This window comes from Copadichromis virginalis, linkage group LG4 (assembly GCF_057382275.1).
Source record: "Copadichromis virginalis isolate Kocher_CV1m ecotype Utaka linkage group LG4, C_Virginalis_male_GT1.1, whole genome shotgun sequence".
In the NCBI taxonomy this organism is placed as follows: domain Eukaryota; kingdom Metazoa; phylum Chordata; class Actinopteri; order Cichliformes; family Cichlidae; genus Copadichromis; species Copadichromis virginalis.
In genome coordinates this window covers 26,878,422-26,900,969 of record NC_140621.1, presented here as the reverse complement: position 1 = coordinate 26,900,969, position 22,548 = coordinate 26,878,422, and the positions used below count along the sequence as shown (strand labels likewise).

General features: G+C 42.2%; 1 protein-coding gene across 1 annotated transcript in view; it reads left to right on the top strand.

Annotated features, from left to right (window-relative positions):
• The first annotated feature begins 21,521 nt into the window (after positions 1-21,521).
• Positions 21,522-22,548, top strand: part of hs3st2 (heparan sulfate (glucosamine) 3-O-sulfotransferase 2) — a 33,180-nt gene continuing 32,153 nt past the window's right edge. Inside the window, exon 1 of the mRNA XM_085454619.1 lies at positions 21,522-22,488. Coding sequence (XP_085310745.1) covers positions 21,980-22,488 — 509 coding nt within the window. The 5' untranslated portion in view covers positions 21,522-21,979. The remainder of the gene's footprint in view (positions 22,489-22,548) is intronic.

Here is a 22,548-nt window from a genome sequence, read left to right as displayed (position 1 = left end):
TATAATGATGAGCAAGCCGTTTGGCCAGTTTAATCACTGTTATTCAGGCAGGTTAGTTTTGTACGTGGGCTACATTGTTAAAGGCCAAATCTGAAAATATAGAGTGAAGCACAGTGGAGATACAATTGTCCCTGTGCTGGTTTTGTTTACATTGTTATTGAGTAGATAAAAGACATTGTCACACTGGGAAGTCAGAGGACAAATGGTTTTGCATTAATAAAATTCCAGTGAATATATTTGACCTGAATATGGGAATGTTTTGGTATTCTGATGCCTGATGTAGGATCATTTTGGTGCACGAGCTCACAGCACTTCATGTCATAGTATCCTAACATATTTAGCCACAATTCGTTACATGAAAAATGTAGTTTCACTGTGATTACCAGCGCAATAAGTCCAACTTTTTATGCACAGGTACATTGTTGTATTGGAGAATTAAAGAACACACACCCTGTGATGGTTTGCAAACTCAAGAAGCAGGTGGAACAAACAAAAAAGTTGGAGAAAAGTTCAGTAAGGAAGTCCAAAGTTTGTAGTGTTCACCTCAAGACGTTATATCCAAGTGCAAAGGGAAGACAGCACCACTATACTCGCATGCTGAAGGAATGAGACACAGGTGCACACAATCAACACAATCACAAGGGTGGAAGTAATACTAAAGACAACTAATTAGCAAAGTAAAACAGGAAGTAAGTAACAATAACTAAACTGGAAAACTCAAACATGAAAATATACTTGATACAGAGAAAAGAATAAAAGCAGGGGAAATAACTGAAAGGACTAATAAACTCTAATATAAAAAGTAAAAGTAACTAAGAGCTCAAAATGGCAAAATCACAGGCTATGATCCCCATCATCAACATCCTGTCATCACTGAATAGACTGATTTTACATCTTGGTAAATAATGCGGTAACAGTTTCCGAATGTAGTTTCCAAATGTAGCTACAGTATGACAATGGCAACAGTAGGTGGAGTAATTATTTTCACTCAAGCTAAATAGGTTTAGCTCAATGGCTTGTTTGTTCTGGGTTATGTAAATACTATGCATTCTAATTAATGTAATGGGGTAAACAGGAAGAGATAATTGGGAAGCATCACACAGAGCTGTTGTGTGCTTTAGTTAATAAAAGAGTCACGGTCATTGAATACAAACTTTAATGCAACATAATCATAAGCGAACTACGTGAAATTTAATATTGTGACCCGGTTCAGACATACTGTATTCTTTGGAGATGATATGGAAATGAAAAGCTATTCATTGTTGCAATAACTGTTGCATTTCTAATGCAGACCAGTTTCCTACTGGACACACTGAACAAATGGCATCATGACAACATCTGATAGATAGCATTCAGCCTGTGGATGATATCTTAATGACTGATGGGAATGTCAGAGGACTCACTGACTTCACATGGTGACTCTTGTCATCTTGTTTTTTTTTTAACTGTGCAAAGTCTTTATACCAGAAGGGACATTTCAATCTTATGCTCTATTTTTGATGATTATTGTGTCCTTGTCCCTTATGTCTGTGAGCAGAGCATTGAAAGGGTCTGAACTTGATTTCAATGTAAATTGCTATTTTGCATTGGTTGGAATTCTGTGACATTTGGCTCGTGGTAATTAGGGAACATTCAGGGTCCCTGAATAATCCCTCAATCACCAAAAGGTGATACTACTTTCTTGTTGTTACCAAGATTTTCCTTTTTTTGTTTTTGAGTGGAATCGACATCTAGCATTTAGCCGCTTGCATGGCCGTCAGCTATTATAGATACACATGACATTTAGGGTTCACTAATGTCAGGGGGGACACTCACATTACACAATGGAGTTCAGTGAGGTTTAGTCCTGTTGCGCAGCTGTCGACTCACGGGTCATATATTTACATCTGAACAATCAATATTAAAAACTCAGTGTAGCATGAGTATGAAGGAGGGTGAATTATATTATATTTCCACCCTCTCGTTACAGAATATCTTAAATCTTCAGATGCAAATGAACCCTAAAGCCGAGACACTAAAATTAGTCTGATAATCTGTCTGTGGAAATGATAAATGTGCGGCTGTCTCTATGGGTTGATGTATTCCAGTGAAGGTGTCAGATCTAACACTGTATGCGACAAGTGTCTATATGCACCTGTGAACCCCCTCCATGCTTTCGTGATTATAGCATTTAATGGCTCCCTCTCAGTAACACATTGACATTGTCTACCCGAGATCCTCTCAAAGATGGCTTGATTTACCAAACCCCTTGAAAGGGGAAAAAAATCTCATTGAGGAGACGGATTGCTGAGGAGCTCTCCAGCAGGCCTATAAATCATTCTTTAATCAGAGCACGCTGAGAGTGAGGTTACACATTCAGACCCAACATTAGCACCACTGACTCTCAGCTGTCTGTGGTTGTGCTCCTGCACTCCACCTTCCGAAATTCTTCTTTGCACCTTTGCCCTTCATCTGCTCCCATCCTCAGCATTCAAAAATCTAAAGCAACATGTCATTTACTTGAGAGAAATTTGGAAAAATTAGGCATTCGTGGTTTCAATGTCCTAAATATCTAAGTCATATAAGATGCGTTAGTGCAAATATGAAATTGCAAAATAGGAGGGAAACATGTAGACTGGCAGGTTTAATTTCAGGGTTCTGTCAACAGTGAAACTGAACAGACAAGGAGCACCTTTTTTCCACACAATTCATTTTCAATATTTAATGTAAAACCATGAAATTGCAATGCCAGTTTTTTTCTGTTTAAAACAAAGACCTCTGGAGCCAAGCAATCAGTCAGTGTGTGTCTAGCCATCCAAAATAAATCCATCCAAAATATCATTCTTTAAAAGTTAAGGTTAAACAAAAACTATGGCATGAGTGTTTGTCCATCTTTGTTTGCTGAAACCAGACTGTTTAAATATGAAACAGGCTTTCTGGCCTTCCTCAAGTCATAGACAGACTGGTTAATATTAGTGGAAGCACTTTCAAAAATAAATAAAAAGAATAAAAAAGGAGGTCACAGAAAGAGGTGCAGGAATGTAAGATAAGAGTCAAGGAAGAACAAAAGCTAGAAGGCCCGTTGCATTCTTATTAGTTAAAATATTGTTTGAATGTAAAAATTAAAAAGCCTCTTAAGGATAATGCGCAAATATCCTGAAGAACCTTAAAATATCAAGATGGTGTGCTTTGATGAATGTCAAGCTAACTTTCATTTCCTCATTAGAAGACTATAACAAGTGTGTGATTAGCTTTCTTTGTCTCCTCGGGCCAGAGTAATTGCTCTGTTGTTCACTCTGAACTCGACCACCTTCTTCCATCTTTGTTCACTGACTCATAGTTGACTATATGCCCCTTTGTCTCAGATACTTGGAAAGTGATCATCCTTCATCTACGTACTATACTTTGTGTCTTTAATTATAACTTCTTTTCCTAAATCATGCATGAATGATGCATGGAAATTTGCACAAAAAAAAAAAACTCTCCTCTAAAAGAAGAAGCGTGAATAAAATCTGTGATCCAAACAAAGAAACTTAACCAAGGGTGATGAACAAAAATAACCTCTTAGATTATTGGACCAGTTTATATTCAGTATTTTCTCTGTTTTTTGTTTCAGTGAGAGTTGCATTTTAATAGAACCCTTTGCAACTGAATAATCTTGAAATACTAAACATATGATGAAAACATAATCAATATTTCTGAAGGTTGTTTTGGAGGAAAAGTGATACGTTAGCATCCTCATTAGGTTTGCTGTGTACCTACGCTCACACTCCGCAGCGAAAGTGCACCCGGTCGTCATTGGATTTAAGTTCTTTCAACTCACTTCAAAAGCAGTCTTACGCTGATAGTGTGGCAAAAATTCAAGCTTCAGTACAGTCACATCACAGCCTGCACTCTGGATGTGTCAGCTCCATCATCTGGATCCTCTTAGTTGCCATCTTCTTCAAAAAGGATGCGTTCAGCTTGACTGAGATAGGGACTAGGGAACTATATTTCAGTCTATGCATTAGGACATCAAGTTTGTTCAGCCTGGGGATCATGGAACTTCACTTGTGCACTTCACTAGTGCTCTTTCTCTTTTAAAGAGAAAACAACAGCATATAGAAGTATGAACAGTTAAATGTGTATCAAGGTGAGCAGCATTTGTTCCAGAATTTAAAACACTATAATGTAGGGCAAAATAAAGTTAATAAACTAATACAATATAGCATATTTAATTGTTCGGTGGTGTAATTTGGGCATTTGATTGATATAGTTCTGGGATTTTAAACAAACTACAAACACAACACTGACAAGTCTTAACACTTTAAGTTTATATACTTGACCTGTAACCAAAGGCTTAGTTATTTAAGCATGCTGCACTAAAATTAACAGGAAATCATTTTGAGCTGGGAATTATTTTTCTCTTTCTTCTTGCGTCTGCCAGCTATTTGGTGATGAGCAAGATGTGTACAGTTGGATTTTACAACTTTTTTGTCTGCTGTACCCTAAAAGAATCAGAATCAGAATCAGAAAGGGTTTTATTGCCAAATGTTGAGCAGGTTTGCAACATTAGGAAATTGCTTCGGTACTTAGTGTCATATAACGCTTAAATAGACATTAAAATAAGAATTAAAAGTGCTAGGTAGATAGATATATACATGAGTGCAGGTGGTGATCAGTGCCAAACATGGAATGATGCAGTGAACACAGCGTAGGGTCATGTGTTAGTGGTGGAACAGTCATATGGTTATTGTTCATGTGTCCAACAGCAGAGGGGAAGAAACTGTTCTTATGGCGAGAGGTTCTGGTGCGAGTGGACCGGAGCCTCCTGCCTGAGGGGAGCAGGTCAAACAGACTGTGTCCAGGGTGAGAAGGGTCAGCTGTGATCCGAGCTGCACGCCCCAGTGTCCTGGAGGTGTACAGGTCCTGCAGAGATGGGAGTCTGCAGCCAATCACCTTCTCAGCAGAGCGCACAACACGCTGCAGTCTCTGTTTGTCCCTGATAGTGGCTCCAGCGTACCACACGGTGATGGAGGAGGTGAGGATGGACTCGATGATTGCAGTGTAGAATTGCATCATCGTCCGTGTTGGCAGGTTGAATTTCTTCAGCTGCCTCAGGAAGTACATCTTCTGCTGGGCTTTCTTTATGACGGAGGTGATGGTGGGCTCCCACGTCAGGTCCTGGGTGATGGTGGTACCCAGGAAGCGGAATGAGTCCACAGAGGTGATGGGGGTGTCTGTCAGGATGATGGGGGGGAGTGGGGCTGTGTGCTTCCTGAAGTCCACAAAAATCTCCACTGTCTTCTGGGCATTCAGCACCAGGTTGTTTAGAGCAATGAATGTACCAAAGCACTGAAATTAAAGCTATACAAAGCACTGAATATTAGTGCATATTCACATGATGGCAATCAATAAAAGCAACCCCTTTCATGCTGTGATTTCATTTTGTCATTATAAAAATACTGATTATGGGGGCTTTATGGAACAGCAGTGCAGTCATCACTTCTTGATGGTAATGGCTCTGATTCTTTTGAAGCCAGGCTGAAAGAACATATGTAAGCCTTTATATCTACAGTGTGATTCACAATCTCTTCATATTAAACTATAAACTATGGGTTGAAATGATGAATCCACTTAGCAATAATCCCTACTCTGCCTGCTTTTATCTCTGAAACCTCAAGTGAAAGTTTAAATGGAAAATAGAAGATTATTCTTAGCATCCTCAGCTGTTGAATCCTGAACAGGTATAAGTAATTAATTGTGCACATTTCAAAGTAAATATCACCATACCGCCGGCTATACGAATTATTTCAGTGCCTCCAGAGCACATATGGTAATTTCAGTAGTCGCAAATCACATTAACCTTCTGCTGATAAATATCCTCAAGTTAACCTTCGCATAGCGTACAGTGTATGCAAAGCTCTCATACATCTCTCTCAGAGGATATCCCTGCAGACTCTTAATGGGTTAACCTTAACTTTAGTTGCCAATTTATAGCGTGTTAATGAAAACTAGTCAGTGCTATGCCTCTGACCTGAGTTTACATCTTTAAAATGTTACACTTGTGTGTTTGCATAGCATTTTGCTGTTGCATGCAAGTGTTCAACATATTGAGGAAAGTATTGTAGATTATCAACTATCAACATATCAACAGATTTAAAGATGGACGTAGCCATGGGGACTTCACCCACTGTTTTATGAAGTCTCATTATAAAGCCTCATGCTGAGTGTTTTCTCCATTGCCAACATGTTATTTTTTGTTTTTGTTTTGTTTTTAGGGGGGATTTGTAATAGACCTCCTTTCCTCCTATCTGACCATATTTTCACATAATGGACTTTATGTTCTATTTGGAAAAACCTCAAACTAGCAGCAAAGCTCATAAACTCATCAGGAAAGAACCCCTGCCTCATCTTTACTTTTTAAACCCAGAAGCTGCATAATTTATATTGTCTATCAATAGACAGCATAACACAGTGGTTCCCAAACTTTTTTTGCTAGGCCCCCCTTTGTTTTACACAAAAAATGTACACGCTTACATATACACACGCAGTTACTGTCCCTCCATTTAGAAAGGCAGAGGCGTCACGGTGCAATTATGTTACGTGTAGTTGTTTTTTTTTCCTGTGTAATGATATTCAACATTGCTATCAATACATTTTTCAAAAAATGCCTCTCTGTGCAAAATGGGTTTAAAAACATAAATAGCTGCGGGATACTGTTTGTCCGTGATCTGAACCGAGGGAACAAATCGTGGCAGGATTATTTGTATCCCACTGTAACTGTACTGTATAAAGAGCTAACATCTCCAAAATGTCAGGAGTAGTTAGTCATTACAACAAGTGTTTGTGAAATAAAAATCAAGAATGTGGGATACTGTTTGCCCGTGATTTGGAGAGCCCAGCATGTGCTAGGAAAACTAATTCTGCAGGGGAGACCTACCTTGGCACTTGTGCAGGTGAAGCCAAAGGGAAGACATGCTTCAACCATATTTTCTAGTCTTTGGCTTATTTGGAAACATATTCAGCGATGCTTCATCTCCTGCTTTGCGTTTGTGTGGGAGCCCCGTCAAAGACCTGTCCATTCTGTTAGCAGTGTCCAAGTGTTCTTTTTTTTTTTCCCTTTTCATACCCCCCCCCCCGCAATGGCTCTGCGCCCCCCCCCCCCAGGGGGCAGGCCCCACACTTTGGGAAGCTGTGTTGTTGCACATTGGCTGCAGCTGTAACACATATGTTTCAGCAGGTAGCCTCACCTTTGAAAGGTGCAAGTGGCAAGCAAGTGAATAGAAAACTCATTTCCACAACCAACTACAGCTACAAAGGAAGAAAAAAAAACTTTAATCATTTTTATGAGCTTTTATGTTTGGCTCATAAAATTGGTTGTTTGTGTTTTGATTATCTGTTACATTTCCACATATTCTTATGGCTTTAAAGCTGGAAAAATAATTCTGAAGAGAAGCAAACAAATGTGACCCTTGTGATCGTGTGGCCTTGCAAGTTCTTCCTCAGAGTTAAATATGTAGCATTTCATTTCTGTCTACCATGCAAAACATGACAAATCACTAAACCACCTTCTGTTTCTGCAGTTTTATCATCCCTCACCCTTGTTCTTTGTTTTCTGAATCTCCACCCCTATGACACTGGTGCAGCAAAAGGTGATAAATGATTGAATTCCCCTACCCCCTCACCCAACCATTTTTTCCACATTCTTCTGCGTGGTGGCTACACTATCTCCTTTGACAGACACCGTCTGTGAGTGGAGTTTCTCCTGAGCAGTGCAGGAATGGTATGGATACAGAGTCAGCCCTCTGTGAAAAGACAAACTAGGCAGAAAATTGAACACCTCCATCACTATTTGCAACAACCAATTTATATAAAAGTTGATAAAATATTTATGTAGCGATTCTAAAAGTCCCTCTTCAGATTGTGTAGGGTTATATCTACCAACTTATGATAAATTTACAAGGATTTTCCAGGAACTTGGTAAAGAAGAAAAAAGGCAAAAATAATTCCATTATTCCACCGTCTGTGTCTGAACACACAGATTGTTTCTGCTACCTGTTTCCATGGTCACTGCTGAGCACCTTTCCTTTCAAATCCTCCCTGAAATCCCGAATAAGAACATTAATTGAGACTAGATTCCTGCAGGATAAAAGAGGTGAGTCTGCACGGATGACAGTAAATGAGATCTGAATATGTAGTGGGGACCAAGAAGGATTTAAAAATAAATTATGAATACAGCAGAATTTCAGAGTGCTCTAAAAATTCTCCTTCGCACTTTAATAATAGACATGGTTTAGTGCTTTGCCAATCCTGTTTTATACACCAGTGTTTGCAGGACTGATGACAGCAGTTGTTCCTTTTTACGTTAGATGACTGAGATTTCCAGTATTGTTTAGACATTTCCTGTTTAGTAAACATGAACTCAGAAATCAGTGTGTTCTTTTCAGGCACAGCCTTACTTATCGGATTCGATATTATAAATTTGAATTATTGCATTTACTTCAGGCTTGTTTGTTTTTCTTTGTGAAGAAATGAAATAAGCTTTAAGCTCTTAACTTTCACATTATTGGAGAGGAAAAAAAGAGGTGTCTTACCTGAGACAAATGAGCTGTTTTTAAATTTTAACAAGTCCCAGATCTTTGCACTGCGCTGCATGTTACTTGTGCTAGATTTACACATTTTTCATATACACTATCATAAAAAGATACTTTTTACAAACACCTTCTGTTCTCACTTCTGTTTTCACAGCGGGATGCTCTGTAAGAGCAGATCTGCTCTTTCCTGCACTGACACCTTTCATATGCGGAGATGTCTGATGAACTGCAAGACTTCTTGGGAAAATCAAAAAATTCTGTTCAAGGAATAGCATGCTTTAGGGGAGTCAGTACCAGGTATCTTTAAAAATGTATGCATGGATAGAGGCAGATAGGTTCTCTGCCCATCTCAGTCACCTCAGTCATAACACGTAATGTGACCTGCATTTTGGATGGGAGGATATTGGTATGCCTGTGCAGAAAAGCAAAAACTACTTCTTGAGGCATCTTACCAGGATAATTTCAGGCAAACTGCAAGGTATATACATGTTTATTTCATGTTCAGGCCCACTGGGAGATGGTAAATGGCCTGTATTTGTATAGTGCTTTGCTAGTCCCTAAGGACTCACACACTGGTGATGGCAAGCTACATTGTAGCCACAGCCACCCTGGGGCGCACTGACAGAGGCGAGGTTGCCGGACACTGGCGCCACCGGGCCCTCTGACCACCACCAGTAGGCAACGGGTGAAGTGTCTTGCCCAAGGACACAACGACCGAGACTGTCCAAGCCGGGGCTCGAACCGGCAACCTTCCAATTACAAGGCAAACTCCCAACTCTTGAGCCATGATCACCCCAGATAATTAAGGAGCTGAGGGCCCAATAAGCTGTGCATTCTAACAAGATACCAGGTAGGAAAAAATAATGTGGAATACAATTGCAGAAAAACAGCAATGATCCACCATCTACAGAAAACATCAGCTGACAAAGTGGACCTCAAATAAGGCTGAAGGAAAAAAAGGGACCACAAGACCAACTTTATGTTTTTTTTTCCTCTTCTGTTTTTTTTAGATGGAAGGGTTTTCAAATTGTTTCTGGTCAATCACCAATTTAGGAATTATCTCATCTCTGCTCTTCACAGGCCTACATATCAAACAACTTCTCTGCAACGTAGCCAAACCCCTTTGAGTTTCTACAAAGTATGGGTTTCTTTCATGCCATTAAAAAGTAGCAATTTTCTTTCTTATGGCCAAATTGAAGGTTTGAAAAATAGCTTGTGGGCCATAGCAAGAAAGAAAACATTAAACATGTAAAAGGTTTTAGCAAAACACAAACTTGAGGAATGGGCAGCAATATGGAAAGGGCTTCCGTGACTGAGGATGGGGAATGAAAATAATAATGAGTGAATGATTCAAAAAAATAGTCTGCTCAGTCTTTCAGCAGAGAGGGAGAAGTTTAGAGTTGGAGGAATATTCCCCCAAGTGTTATTACTGTCATGTAACAGTCTGCTTATTACAGGAAAATCAAAAAGGTCAGCAAGGACATTGAAGTCAGAGAGTTTTTACCACATTTAATGATGAAAGCCCTGCAAAAATTCTTGATAGTCATGCACATGTGCTTTCAGTCCATCTTTGTCCAACTACTAGTAGAATTTCTGGATGTCAGCCACCTCCTCTATCTGCCAGTGGTACATACCACACAGGGGCCTGTCCTTCCATAACGGTTCCTCCTCTTGCTCCGCTTTCTTGGGTCTCTGCTGCCTGAGGTATTCACTGAGCACACGGTAGGTTGTGGCCATCTTTCTAATCTACTCATGTGTCAGGGTCCTGGGTCTCCTGACCCAGCGTTTTAGTTCTTTGTGATTTTTGTATTATTGTACTTGGTGTGAGTTTCTAGTTTCGATCCCTTGCCCTTCATGTTTCTCTATGTCCCCTCTGTTCTGTGTAAGTCTGTGTCTGCATGTTTGATTTCCCCTCTGTGTCTCTCGGTTCTTAGAGTCCTCTGCCTTATGGTTTATGTCTCTGTGTTTCTTAGTTGCTGTCTCCACTGTGTCAAGTTCGCGTCTCTGTGTGATCCTTCCTGTTTTACTTTAAAGGTCCGTGTCTTATGTGAATGTGTCCTGCTTTGCTTGTCTCGTCAGTTCTAATTTCCCCCAGCTGTGCTCTCCTTCTGTGTCTCATTCTCCTCGTTACTTCCCAGTGTATTTAGTCCCTGTGTTTCTCTGAGTCAGTGTTGCGTCGTACCCTCAACAAGCTGTGTGTGTTTTGCCTCCGTGTTGCCAGTGTTTTGTTTCCAGTTCCAGTTCAGTGTTTTGTGCTTCAGTGTTTTAGTCCACCAGCGTTTTTGTTTGTCTTTTGGTGAGTTTAGTTAGTAAGAGGTTTTCCAGCATTAAAGCTGCGCTTTAAGTTGAATTTCTGTGTCTGAGTCCTGCATTTTGGATCCACCACTCCTGCTTGCCCGCCTGCCACACAGCCAACCATGACAGAATGACGCAACCATCAAATGGATCCTGCAGACTCACGGTCTCAGTATCTCGCGCAGTTGTGGAATTACTGCCGGGAGGTAATCCACGCTGAGGACACCCCCAAGAGACTCCTTCAGGTGGTCTTTTTCGACAACTTTTTGTCTTCCACCCTCTGCACAGCTGGTTTTTTGGACATTAACGGATTAAAACAATTAATAACAGCTCTGAGAGCCAGGATTTGCTTCGAACTGTTTGGCATGGGCGGTCCAGGCAAGGTAGAGTCAGCTACCCTCCTGGAAGCCCTCGCTGCCTGGTATTCTCAGCATCAGCATCTGTTCCCATCAAGCTTTATCACTAAATCATTCCATCCTCCCTTAAGAGAGGGACTGCATCCTCGTTGCCTTCACCCCAGTACACCAGTGTCACCTGTGTCTCCAGCAGCTCAGCTCCCAGTGTCGCCTGCTCAGCAGCCACTCTCAGCCCAGTTAGCTCCCCCGCAGCCACTCTCAGCCCAGTTAGCTCCCCCGCAGCCACTCTCAGCCCAGTTAGCTCCCCCGCAGCCACTCTCAGCCCAGTTAGCTCCCCCGCAGCCACTCTCAGCCCAGTTAGCTCCCCCGCAGCCACCCTCAGCCCAGTTAGCTCCCCCGCAGCCACCCTCAGCCCAGTTAGCTCCCCCGCAGCCACCCTCAGCCCAGTTAGCTCCCCCGCAGCCACCCTCAGCCCAGTTAGCTCCCCCGCAGCCACCCTCAGCCCAGTTAGCTCCCCCGCAGCCACCCTCAGCCCAGTTAGCTCCCCCGCAGCCACCCTCAGCTCAGTCTCCAGTGCCGCCTGTAGCGCAGGCCCCAGTAGCTCCAGTGCCGCCTGTAGCGCAGGCCCCAGTAGCTCCAGTGCCGCCTGTAGCGCAGGCCCCAGTAGCTCCAGTGCCGCCTGTAGCGCAGGCCCCAGTAGCTCCAGTGCCGCCTGTAGCGCAGGCCCCAGTAGCTCCAGTGCCACCTGTAGCGCAGGCCCCAGTAGCTCTGGCTCCAGCATTACCGGTTCCACTCGTTCACTCCATGCAGGGAGAAAGCCTAAGTCCTACTCAAGGTGCTTTTCATGGGTCAGCCGCCATTGGCACTGTTTGCCGCTCCAGGGCTTCCCCAGAGGCTAGGTCCCAGTCCTCAGCTGATGCTGGACCCCTGGAGTTTAAGCAGCCACCTGGGAAGTGCCCCGTGTCAGTGCTGTCTGAGCAGGGCCAGTGCTCAGCACAGCACCCATTTCCTTCATGTCTGCCAGTGGACTCCATGCCTGCTGGCTTTTTGATGGCTTCTGCTGGAGGGTCCAAGGGGCCCGTCCAGCCTTCGTCTCGTGTCTCCGCTGGAGAGTCCGACGGACCGCTCCGGCCTTTGTTTCCTGTTTCTGCTGGAGGGTCCAAGGGACCGCTCCGGCCTTTGTCTCCTGTTTCAGCTGGGGGGCCCGAGGAGCCCGTCCAGCAGCCCTCCTCGTCAGCTGGGGGTTCCGGAGAACCACACCAGCCTCATGCCTCGTCGGCTGGAGGTTCCAAGGGGCCCGTTCAGCCTCACGCCGCGTCAGCTGGAGGGCCCGAGGAGCCTGTCCAGCCGCCACCTGCGGCCGCCTCGTCGTCGCCTGGTCCAGCTTCATCCGAGTCTTCGTCGTCGCCTGGTCCAGCTTCATCCGAGTCTTCGTCCTCGTCTGGTCCAGCTTCATCAGAGCCTTCGGCCTCGTCTGGTCCAGCCTCCGTGTCTTCAGCCTCGCCAGGCCCAGCCTCATCAGAGCCTTCAGCCTCGCCAGGCCCAGCCTCCGTGTCTTCATCCACGCCTGGTCCAGCTTCTGCCTGTGCCCCGCCTGGTCCTGCCCCGCCTGGTCCTGTGCCCACCGGGCCTCAGCCAGTACGCTTGACACTGGGGCGCCGCCGCTGCCTTCCGCGCGGCCGGCCCCCTGCACTGCTCCGTCGTCTCCTTCGTCGCCGCCGCTGCCTTCCGCGCGGTCGGCCCCCTGCACTGCTCCGTCGTCTCCTTCGTCGCCGCCGTTGGCTTCCGCACAGCCGGCCCCCTGACCTGTTTGGACTCCTGTGCTGTCGGCCCCCTGGCCAGCCCCCTGCATTGTTCTTTTTTCTGGGCTCGTGTTTTGTTTTGGGGCTTTCTTGTGCTTTGGTGTTTTTGTTTCGTGCCCTCCTTCCTGGGCCCCCGCCGCCCGCCCTGGTCGGGTTGTTTTCTGTTTTGGGCGGTTTTTGGGTTTTTTTTTCGTTTTCTTGTGTTGGGCTGTCGGGAGCCAGCCCTTGGGGGGAGGGTACTGTCAGGGTCCTGGGTCTCCTGACCCAGCGTTTTAGTTCTTTGTGATTTTTGTATTATTGTACTTGGTGTGAGTTTCTAGTTTCGATCCCTTGCCCTTCATGTTTCTCTATGTCCCCTCTGTTCTGTGTAAGTCTGTGTCTGCATGTTTGATTTCCCCTCTGTGTCTCTCGGTTCTTAGAGTCCTCTGCCTTATGGTTTATGTCTCTGTGTTTCTTAGTTGCTGTCTCTCCACTGTGTCAAGTTCGCGTCTCTGTGTGATCCTTCCTGTTTTACTTTAAAGGTCCGTGTCTTATGTGAATGTGTCCTGCTTTGCTTGTCTCGTCAGTTCTAATTTCCCCCAGCTGTGCTCTCCTTCTGTGTCTCATTCTCCTCGTTACTTCCCAGTGTATTTAGTCCCTGTGTTTCTCTGAGTCAGTGTTGCGTCGTACCCTCAACAAGCTGTGTGTGTTTTGCCTCCGTGTTGCCAGTGTTTTGTTTCCAGTTCAGTGTTTTGTGCTTCAGTGTTTTAGTCCACCAGCGTTTTTGTTTGTCTTTTGGTGAGTTTAGTTAGTAAGAGGTTTTCCAGCATTAAAGCTGCGCTTTAAGTTGAATTTCTGTGTCTGAGTCCTGCATTTTGGATCCACCACTCCTGCTTGCCCGCCTGCCACACAGCCAACCATGACATCATGGATGTCCGTTGTCTCATCCTGGACTGTATACTAAACAGAAGGAAAGAGGGCGGGGACTAGTGAGTGTCAGTACCACAGTCTCAGGGTGCTGGATTTGGGGTGAAACCCTCCATGCATGGCCAGGAGCTTCCTCATCTTGATGTCAGTGGCTTCTATCTCCTCCTTTAGCCAACTTATTATCCCAACAGGGTACCTGATCACGGGCAGGGCGTAGGTGTTAACAGCCTGGATCTTGTTCTTACTGTTCATCTGACTTCTCAGGACTTGCCTGACCCTTTGCAGGTTATTGGTGGTTGCAGCTTTCCTAGTGGCCTCATGGTTCCCATTTGCCTAAGGGATTCCCAGATACTTGAAGCTGTTCTTGATGTCTGCAATGTTGCCTTCTGGTAGATGGATCCCCTCAGCTCTGACTACCTTCCCTCTCGTTGTTACCGTCTGACTACACTTCTCAAACAGGAATGACATTCCAGTGTCCTTGCTGTAGATCCTGGTGGCTTGGATCAGTGATTCAGAGTCTTGTTTATTCTTGGCATACAGCTTGATGTCATCCATGTAGCAGAGGTGGCTGAAAATTGCTTCATCCTGTAGTAGTCGGTATCTGTAGCCAGTCTTGTTAATGATCTCACTGAGGGGGTTCAGGCCTACATATCAACTGATCTATCCGTGTGTATGTGTGGGTTTTTTGCTGTTAAATATGCATGTAGCATGTGATCATATTCCTAATTTTTGCTCTTCATGTTCATGTAGAGACTGTTTGAGTGGGAAATGTAGAAACGCTTCATATAATATTCTAATCATGCAGCCGTGTGTGTGTGTGTGTGTGTGTGTGTGAATTAAACAATCTACAGTTTTGCTCGGAGCACAATATGAGCCAATTAAACATTCTCATCTCCGCTGGACATGAAATTCTGCTGGACTTCCCAACCAATATTTGTCATTGTTAATTCTCTCCTCAGGTGGAACAGCTAAAACCGAAATGTAGGGTCTTAAGAAATAACATCTAAAGCATTCATTCTTAACTTTGCAGAACCAATGTTTTAATTTAAAAAAAAAAAAAAAAAAAGGTACAATGACTTTACTGGATAGTAAAGTTGTGCAACAAAAACTTCTCTTAACCAAGCAATAGCAGCCAGTTAATTTTCACAGAAAGACTCGTGGTGGTCTGTGTCATTATCGGACTTTCTCACTGTTCCCCCAGTTTGATTCTGTTCTGTGATACAACGGCCCAGTGAAAGACAGTTCTCATTTTGTCTGGATTCAGAATTGCTGAGCCCCAGAATAACAGAGGGGATTAGATACTCCCCATTTGTGTGTTTTTCACAGGATGCTGGTCATCCAGAATAAAGAGGCTGTGATGCAATCAGAGAATACAAATCTGAGAGATACTGAAAGGACATCGAAATCCTCTTCACAGCCATCAATTGACTCTTGTCGCATTTAGGTAACAGAAACAGGAGTGTAGCCTCCTCTGCACAGTGATCAATCATTCAGCAAAGCTACCCTTTGTCTCTGTCATTGAGACACAAATAAAGTGCACAAAATCCATCAGCCATGTGGTCTGTCTAAATCAATAAGCAACTGTGTTCAGAAGTGCTTGCAGCAAAGCGACTGCTTCATATTTAACCACACCGATGTCCTTCTTTGGAGGCAGCTGTCCGTCAGACAGCTGCTACATCAAACTGGAGTGGTCGGTGCTAGAAAATGATGCAGATACACTTGATCAAAAGCATGACTGAGTAGCTTCTCCATAACCCAAACAACTTTATGAACTGACAAATGGTTAAGAAAAGAAGCGATGGCAAGATTTCCATTTCTAAAAAAAGTCAGTGTTGGAAACTATTCCCCAGTGCAATTAAAAAGAGCATCGACTGCTTAGAATCAGTGTCTCTTACTTTATCAAATAAATGTGTATCAGATTTCTGCAGTGTTAAAGATAAAAGAAATCTGATTTTTCTTTTCTTTTTTTTTTTTTTTTGTTGCTAAATTTGTAACTAATTGGAATTTCAGGATTCCTCTCGACAGTTAAGAGTCTTTTTCACCTGCTAGTGGGTAAAATCTGTGGGTGTTAACTTCACTCTGCATGCAAGAGGATCAAAAATGTTTGCTGCATCTAGGAAAATTGCTGAGTACTGTCAAAACAAACGGTGTGATAATTAGAAGATTTTGTCAAATATTGAGATTCTCAGCAGACAGCGGAGAAGGTGGCATTTCTAAACTATGTCCCCCGTTCGGGAAGAAACAAAAGAAAGCGGTGCATCAGAATAGTTTGGATTTAAACAACGTGGGCAAAATGTCAGCAGCAATTAACAGACACCGCAGCTGACAAAGAGAGAGGTAACCTGCTGTTCAACGGCCTTTAGTCGATGCTTGGCTTTTGTTCTTGTTGTCTTTTCTTGATAAATCCATGGCAAATTCAGAGGAAGAAGAACTTTTAGGAAAAAAAAACAGGAGTTGTTATAATCATGGTTATAGTGGAATTAGAAACTGGTTTGAACTGCAGATACAAGGAATACACGTTTAAAAACAAGTTACCAAAACTCAATTATGAGAAAGCTGAAAAGTGATGATTTTGCTTCCAGAAGTTCAGCACATAACAGGTTTCATAGTCAAGGCGTCTTTATTGCAAAAGCTTTTGGGTGGCTATTGGAGAAAAAAAGAAGACTTTCCCCCCTAATTATTAAACAAAACACATAGCTTCTTCTACCCTCTGCATTTTAATACAATATGTTTATTAGGCAGTGCATGTGTATAGTGCTCAGACTCATGCACGAGATAACATGGTCTGCACTTGTACACCCAGCAGTCTAGTAGAAGTGACACAATTTAATTACATATCTTTAGAGGTTCAAGTCAGTCAGGAAATTTTATGTTGTTAATCACACACACACATATACACACACACACACACACACACACACACACCTCCCTTTTTGCCCAGCACAGAAAGAGCTCCAGCACATTTGTTAATTAAGTAATGAATATAAAACTATTAATACATTCAATAGACCATTAAATGACCACCAGTTGGTAATTCAAGCGTAATTCTCTGACCTTAAAACACCAACATGTAGATAATTAAACTACATATACAATCCTCCGAAAGGACCACAAAAAAACCCCATAGAGTGCCACTAAATTTATTAAGCATCTTTAAATGAATTTTGATGGCACCATAATGGTGGTAGAAAAGGCTAATTGGGGTAGAAATGCCTTAGTTAAATTGTGCAGGCGGCAGAAAAAGAAAGGTCTTAGCTAAAATAGAAGGAAGAAGCAAACTGTCGCTTCTTCCAGTCTTATCACACCAATGATTTACAGCAGCTCGCACTTGCATCACTGCCAGAACATTATGATGAGGGTTGTTCGGTAGTTATATAATAACATGTTATGGATTCAGTGAGAGGGGAAAAAAAGAAGACAGAGAGAAATGCATCTTTGTTTTTAATGTTTGAAACATTAGCGCAGTCGAAGTGACACAAGACATTGCTGTAACTGCTCGGGTTCTGCAAACTCTTCTTTATTTGTCAAAATATCTTCTCTTAATACTTTTGGCTGCTCCCTTATTTCCCCAAGGGGTAACTACAGTAGATGGATCAGTATGTTTGAATTTTTTTTACACTGGATACCCTTCCTATTTCTCTGAGATTGGGACTAGCCCGAGAAGTGCGCTAGCTTGTGGCCCCCTGAGTCTGGATCTGTCTCCTCCCACTCTCAAACAGGAGATTTTTTATGTATAAGGAGAATGTGTTAACCACTACACCATGGAGTCACAAACTTTTCTTTTTCTTTTTTTTTTTTTTTTGTGAAGATATTAAGTAAAGACTCTTGATCTGGAGTGGGGACTGCTGGGTGAGAGTTAACCAGAAATAAACATGGCATATTTTGCTGTATAACCTGAGGTCTGAAATCCATCATCACTGTCATTGTCACCCCCACCCCTAAGGGAACAACAGCTATTGTCCTTACACCACTGTTTTGTTTTGTTTTTTCAGTTTATCTACAAACCTGCAGTCTACAGGAAGCCACATAATTTGCCACATAATGTCAGGTTTTCACATAGAGTGGGTGGAATAACTTAATGCTGTCAAGTCCTGATATCACACAGATACTTCTGATCCTATAATCTCTGAAAAGCAAGAAACTAAATGAAGAAGTGAGATATCCTGATATCCCTGGCATTATAGAAAGATGGAAAGAAGAAAGGGAAGGTGTTTCATTACCACAGGGTGCTCTTGGCAAGGTTGCTTATTCTCAGTGGTTTATATCAACTTTTAAAAACAGAAGATTATTTGAATCCCCTGGAATAGTATTCTCTGTTTGAAACAGAAGTTTCACCCAGGATCCAGCTGGCAGTTTAGCAGAAATGGTATAGCAGCAAAGAGATACTATTTGAGGTTAATTGGGCCATAGTGGCAAGTGGTCAACTCAGATTAATTCAACAGGGAAATAGTGTGTTACTTTTGCTCTGCTACAGGATCAGTATGAGCAAAACTAGGCACAGCATGAAAGTCAGCATGCTGCCCTGCAAATGTCATTTTCTGAAATCTGTGTAACAAAGTATCAGATATTGTAGAAACTTGTATTTAGAAGCAATCTGTGGGATACGAGCACATATCAGGCAACAGCTTTATAATATTCTGCTTCATTACTCAATGGGATTGCAGTTATGTGATCAGAAAACAAAAAAATAACCATCATGATTCCTAAAGTGTTGTGTTGTTTTACATAGCCCTGTAAATAAATGTGTTTGTGTCTGTTTTTATTTCCTGTTATGGATCTGTGTATGGTTATATATCATGAGCATTATTGGAAAACTCTATTATATCAGTTTATACTCCACTGTCGGAGATAAACAGGAGCTCAAGTGTTATATAAAGATCCTTTTAATACCTTATGTCTGTGTAAGTGTGAGAAGGAGGTTTCCTAAAGAAGGTGTGTATTTATTTGCGTTTGTGGAGTGAAGTTGAAGCTTTACCTGCATTGAGTAAAAAGTCAATAGTGTTTCAAAATTGAAGCATGAATATATTTAAATTTTTTCCTCCTTTTGCTCTTGAATTTTAATTCCAAGTACACATTCAAAGCAGCTACAAGTATGAATGTCCTTGCATACTAGAGCCATTCTTTCATGTTTTATTTTTGAGTGACAGTAACTGAACTGTTTTTGACTCAGTCTGTCAATTTTGTTCTTTAGTTATTAGTGTCTCTATAGAAGTGATGCATATGTTTGGTGAAGACAAACATGAAAGACTGGTCCGGTCAAACATTCAGGTATGTGTCAGGAGTTAGGAATTTACAGGGGGAAAAAAATTTAAACTTCTATCTTACTGCCTGTTTTCCAAGAACAACATTAACTATTTTTCCGTATTTGAGCTGAAATCAGAAAGACAAATGTGGGAAAAAAGGCAAAAGCAAATGCATTTCTGAGTTGCAAATGTTTTGGAGCTGGTTACATCCCTGGACACCATCCAACATCAGCTTCAGGTGAACTGATTCTGTCTGGTAAGCAGCACAGGGGGGCTGACAGATTATTTCATTAAAACTGTTCAGCTGCAGTAGAAGTAAAAACTTGCCACTTGTTTGTTTCCAAAAACACAGCAAAGCAGCATGGTGGAAAACCCCAAGGAGCCCTGAATGCAGTCTGTTTATAAAACAGCACTGAGTCTGCTGTGTGTCAATATTTCCAAAATGTATGTGGATGTTTTCTGAATTAATTAATAAGCAAGTTGTTCAAAATCTCTGCAAAAATCTCTGAATGGGCAACAGGTGCACTGGAAGAAAAGCTCCAAAGAACAAATATAATTCCAACACACTCTCTCACTTACTGCTGATACGTGTATTTAAAAAGGTACCGTACAAAGACCGTGTCCATATATTCACACACACCCAATCAAGCCATACTGGTTGATTAATACATTTATACACCATTAATCAGACGAAAACATCAGTTTAACAATGCTAATCATAAATACACATAGCCTTTTTTCTGCATAGGTCAAAGGTAGCAACAAACAATATAAACCCAATGGCAATCCCACATTGACTAAATCTATTAGCTGTAAGCAATGTGAGCAGGAGGTATATTCAACCACTTTGTGTTTTAATTAATAAAAACTGGCTGTTTTTCTGTGCAACATGATCCCTATTTGCATATTTATTTTAAATTAAAGCAGCAAGTTAATGATTAAGTAAGGGAAAATATACTATATGCACATATAGATACTAAATGTGACCTTTTAGTTCTGTGTGCAGTTTAAGAGTTAGAAAATGCATATACTCAATATTAAGCTTCTGCCTCATTCTGTTTATGAGGAATTTCACCTTCACCTCCATGCACCTAGCTGCTATTTAGTTTTATGTATTACGGTTTGAGTACACTTTTATCATTAAAATCCTTTATAAAACTAACTTTTTCACTTTCGTGCTTCACTCTTTTGTAGACTCTGTGCCTTGAAGCAGCAGCTCTATGTTGCTACATAACTCAGCTCTGAATATCTCCCCTTCCAACCATTTCACACCCTTTCTGTTGCTTAGACTGTGCTTCAGAGGACACCGATACAACACACAGCTGCTACAAATGGATCCCAAACTTCATGAAAAAGGCAGGGATGCATCTGCACAAGGCTGGAGACGCAAACAGAATAGTAATATATTACATTGATATTTTTGCTTTAGAAATCTATCCACTCCTACATATTTAAACAAACTTTGACCATGACACTGAAAGAGACAAATATCTTTGCATTCCACCCCACATCCAGTTTTTCATTGTAGCGACACTGAGGAAACATGATCTAATGTTCAGGTGTGCGTACAAAAAACACTCGACATGTAGAGAATTCCACTCAACCTTGATTAGTCATTTTGCTTAAAGTAGAAGTTAAATTTGTAACGCACAACAGGAAACTTACTTTATGGCTTTAGAAGCAGCTGAGAACAGCTTTAAAGTCAAAGTGCTGGCTCTAAGAGATCTGAGCCACCATACACATTAATTCGGGCCCAGAATAGATTAAGTTTCAGTTTATTTGGTTCATTTTTGGGTAACAAGAAAATTGCTACAGCTTGTTTGTCATCCAGATCTGGCAAATGGAAGGGGGCTATGGCTGCATTATTCCACACAGTATGTGGTGTGTGCTGCCTAGGATGGGGTGGTGAAAAGAAAGAGCACAAAAATATAACCCAGATTTAAGCAGCACACAAAATAATTTCATGAAATTAACTTTGTGAGTCACCATGGCTGCAACAAGTCTTTCCCACCCATCTTCATCACTTTTTAATTTCCTCTAACTCTTTTTTCCTCGCCTAAATGTTCCACATATTATATAAAATATTTTTCGCAAGTTGCTTAGTGTCAAACTTTTAGGGCAGATTTGCAAGATATTATGAAGCTACACGTCATCATGGGCTCAAGTTTCAATAGGCTCAACCTTTTGCACGCACTTATAATGAAACCCACGTTGAAATGTTCCCCTGCCTGAAATATTTGGGATGTTCCTTTAAAAGATAAACGTATATAGAATTATGATCTTGTGCATGACGTCAGAGGGTTGATTAAATATTTATACCTGGTAGTCTAAGTGCATATATCTTCACAACTTCATTATGAAAGGGAGAGGCATCACAATCCCCACGAAGGCAAGCAGAACGCTCGCGCTACAAAGAGTTTCAGAGACACCGAGGACGCCTTGGACTTTTTCTTCTCTCACACAATTGACACAAGAGAAAAAGAGAAGGAGGGTAATGATGGGCGTCGAATTCCTTCGGTATACGTTTCGAGACAGTGCCATCAGTAATTGATCCAAATGACTCTCTTCAAACTACTTAAGAACAAGTTGTTTAAAGGAGTGACCCATTTTTTCTCTCTCTGCTGTGATCATATTCGGCTGAGCAGCCTATGAAAAGAAATAACACGACTTGTGCGCAGCTGATGCCTCCAAGAAACCACCCCTATCCTCATATGCCAGCCTGTCTGACTTTGGAACCCACATTACTACCGGACTCCGACCGCAGACCAACAGAGGAGGCAAGCTCCATGGAAAATCATGCAGGACTTTGAACCCATGGAGACATGGCACATAGGTTCCTTTCATCTGCGAACAGATTCAGCGCCAGATTCGCCTTCATATTCACCGTGTCACTGTCTTGCACCTATTTATGCTATAATATCATTTTTTGTCGCGGCACAATCATGACAAATCAGGGCTACGAGGGGAAACGGTGTCCGCCAGGCAAGAACGCAGGAGGGAAGAAACTTCTTGGAAAATTGGACCACTGCGCTTTGCTGAAAGCCAGGTCCACACTGGATGAGTCTGCTGCCCAGCGAGGAGCAAGCGATCTCCGCGAACAAAGTAAAGCCCCCTCTTCTGACAGTCACTGGACTGACGCGAAGTTGAAAAACATGAGTGTTGCGCAAAAATACGGGAACAAGAAGCTGCCCAACGCGCTAATAGTCGGTGTAAAGAAAGGAGGAACCAGGGCGGTGTTGGAGTTCATCCGGATACATCCAGATGTGCGCGCACTTGGAACAGAGCCGCACTTTTTCGACAGAAACTATGACAGAGGATTAGATTGGTACAGGTGAGAAAAACGAAGCAAACACTGAAAACTAATTGTTCTTTCACTAAGATAAGCACGTTT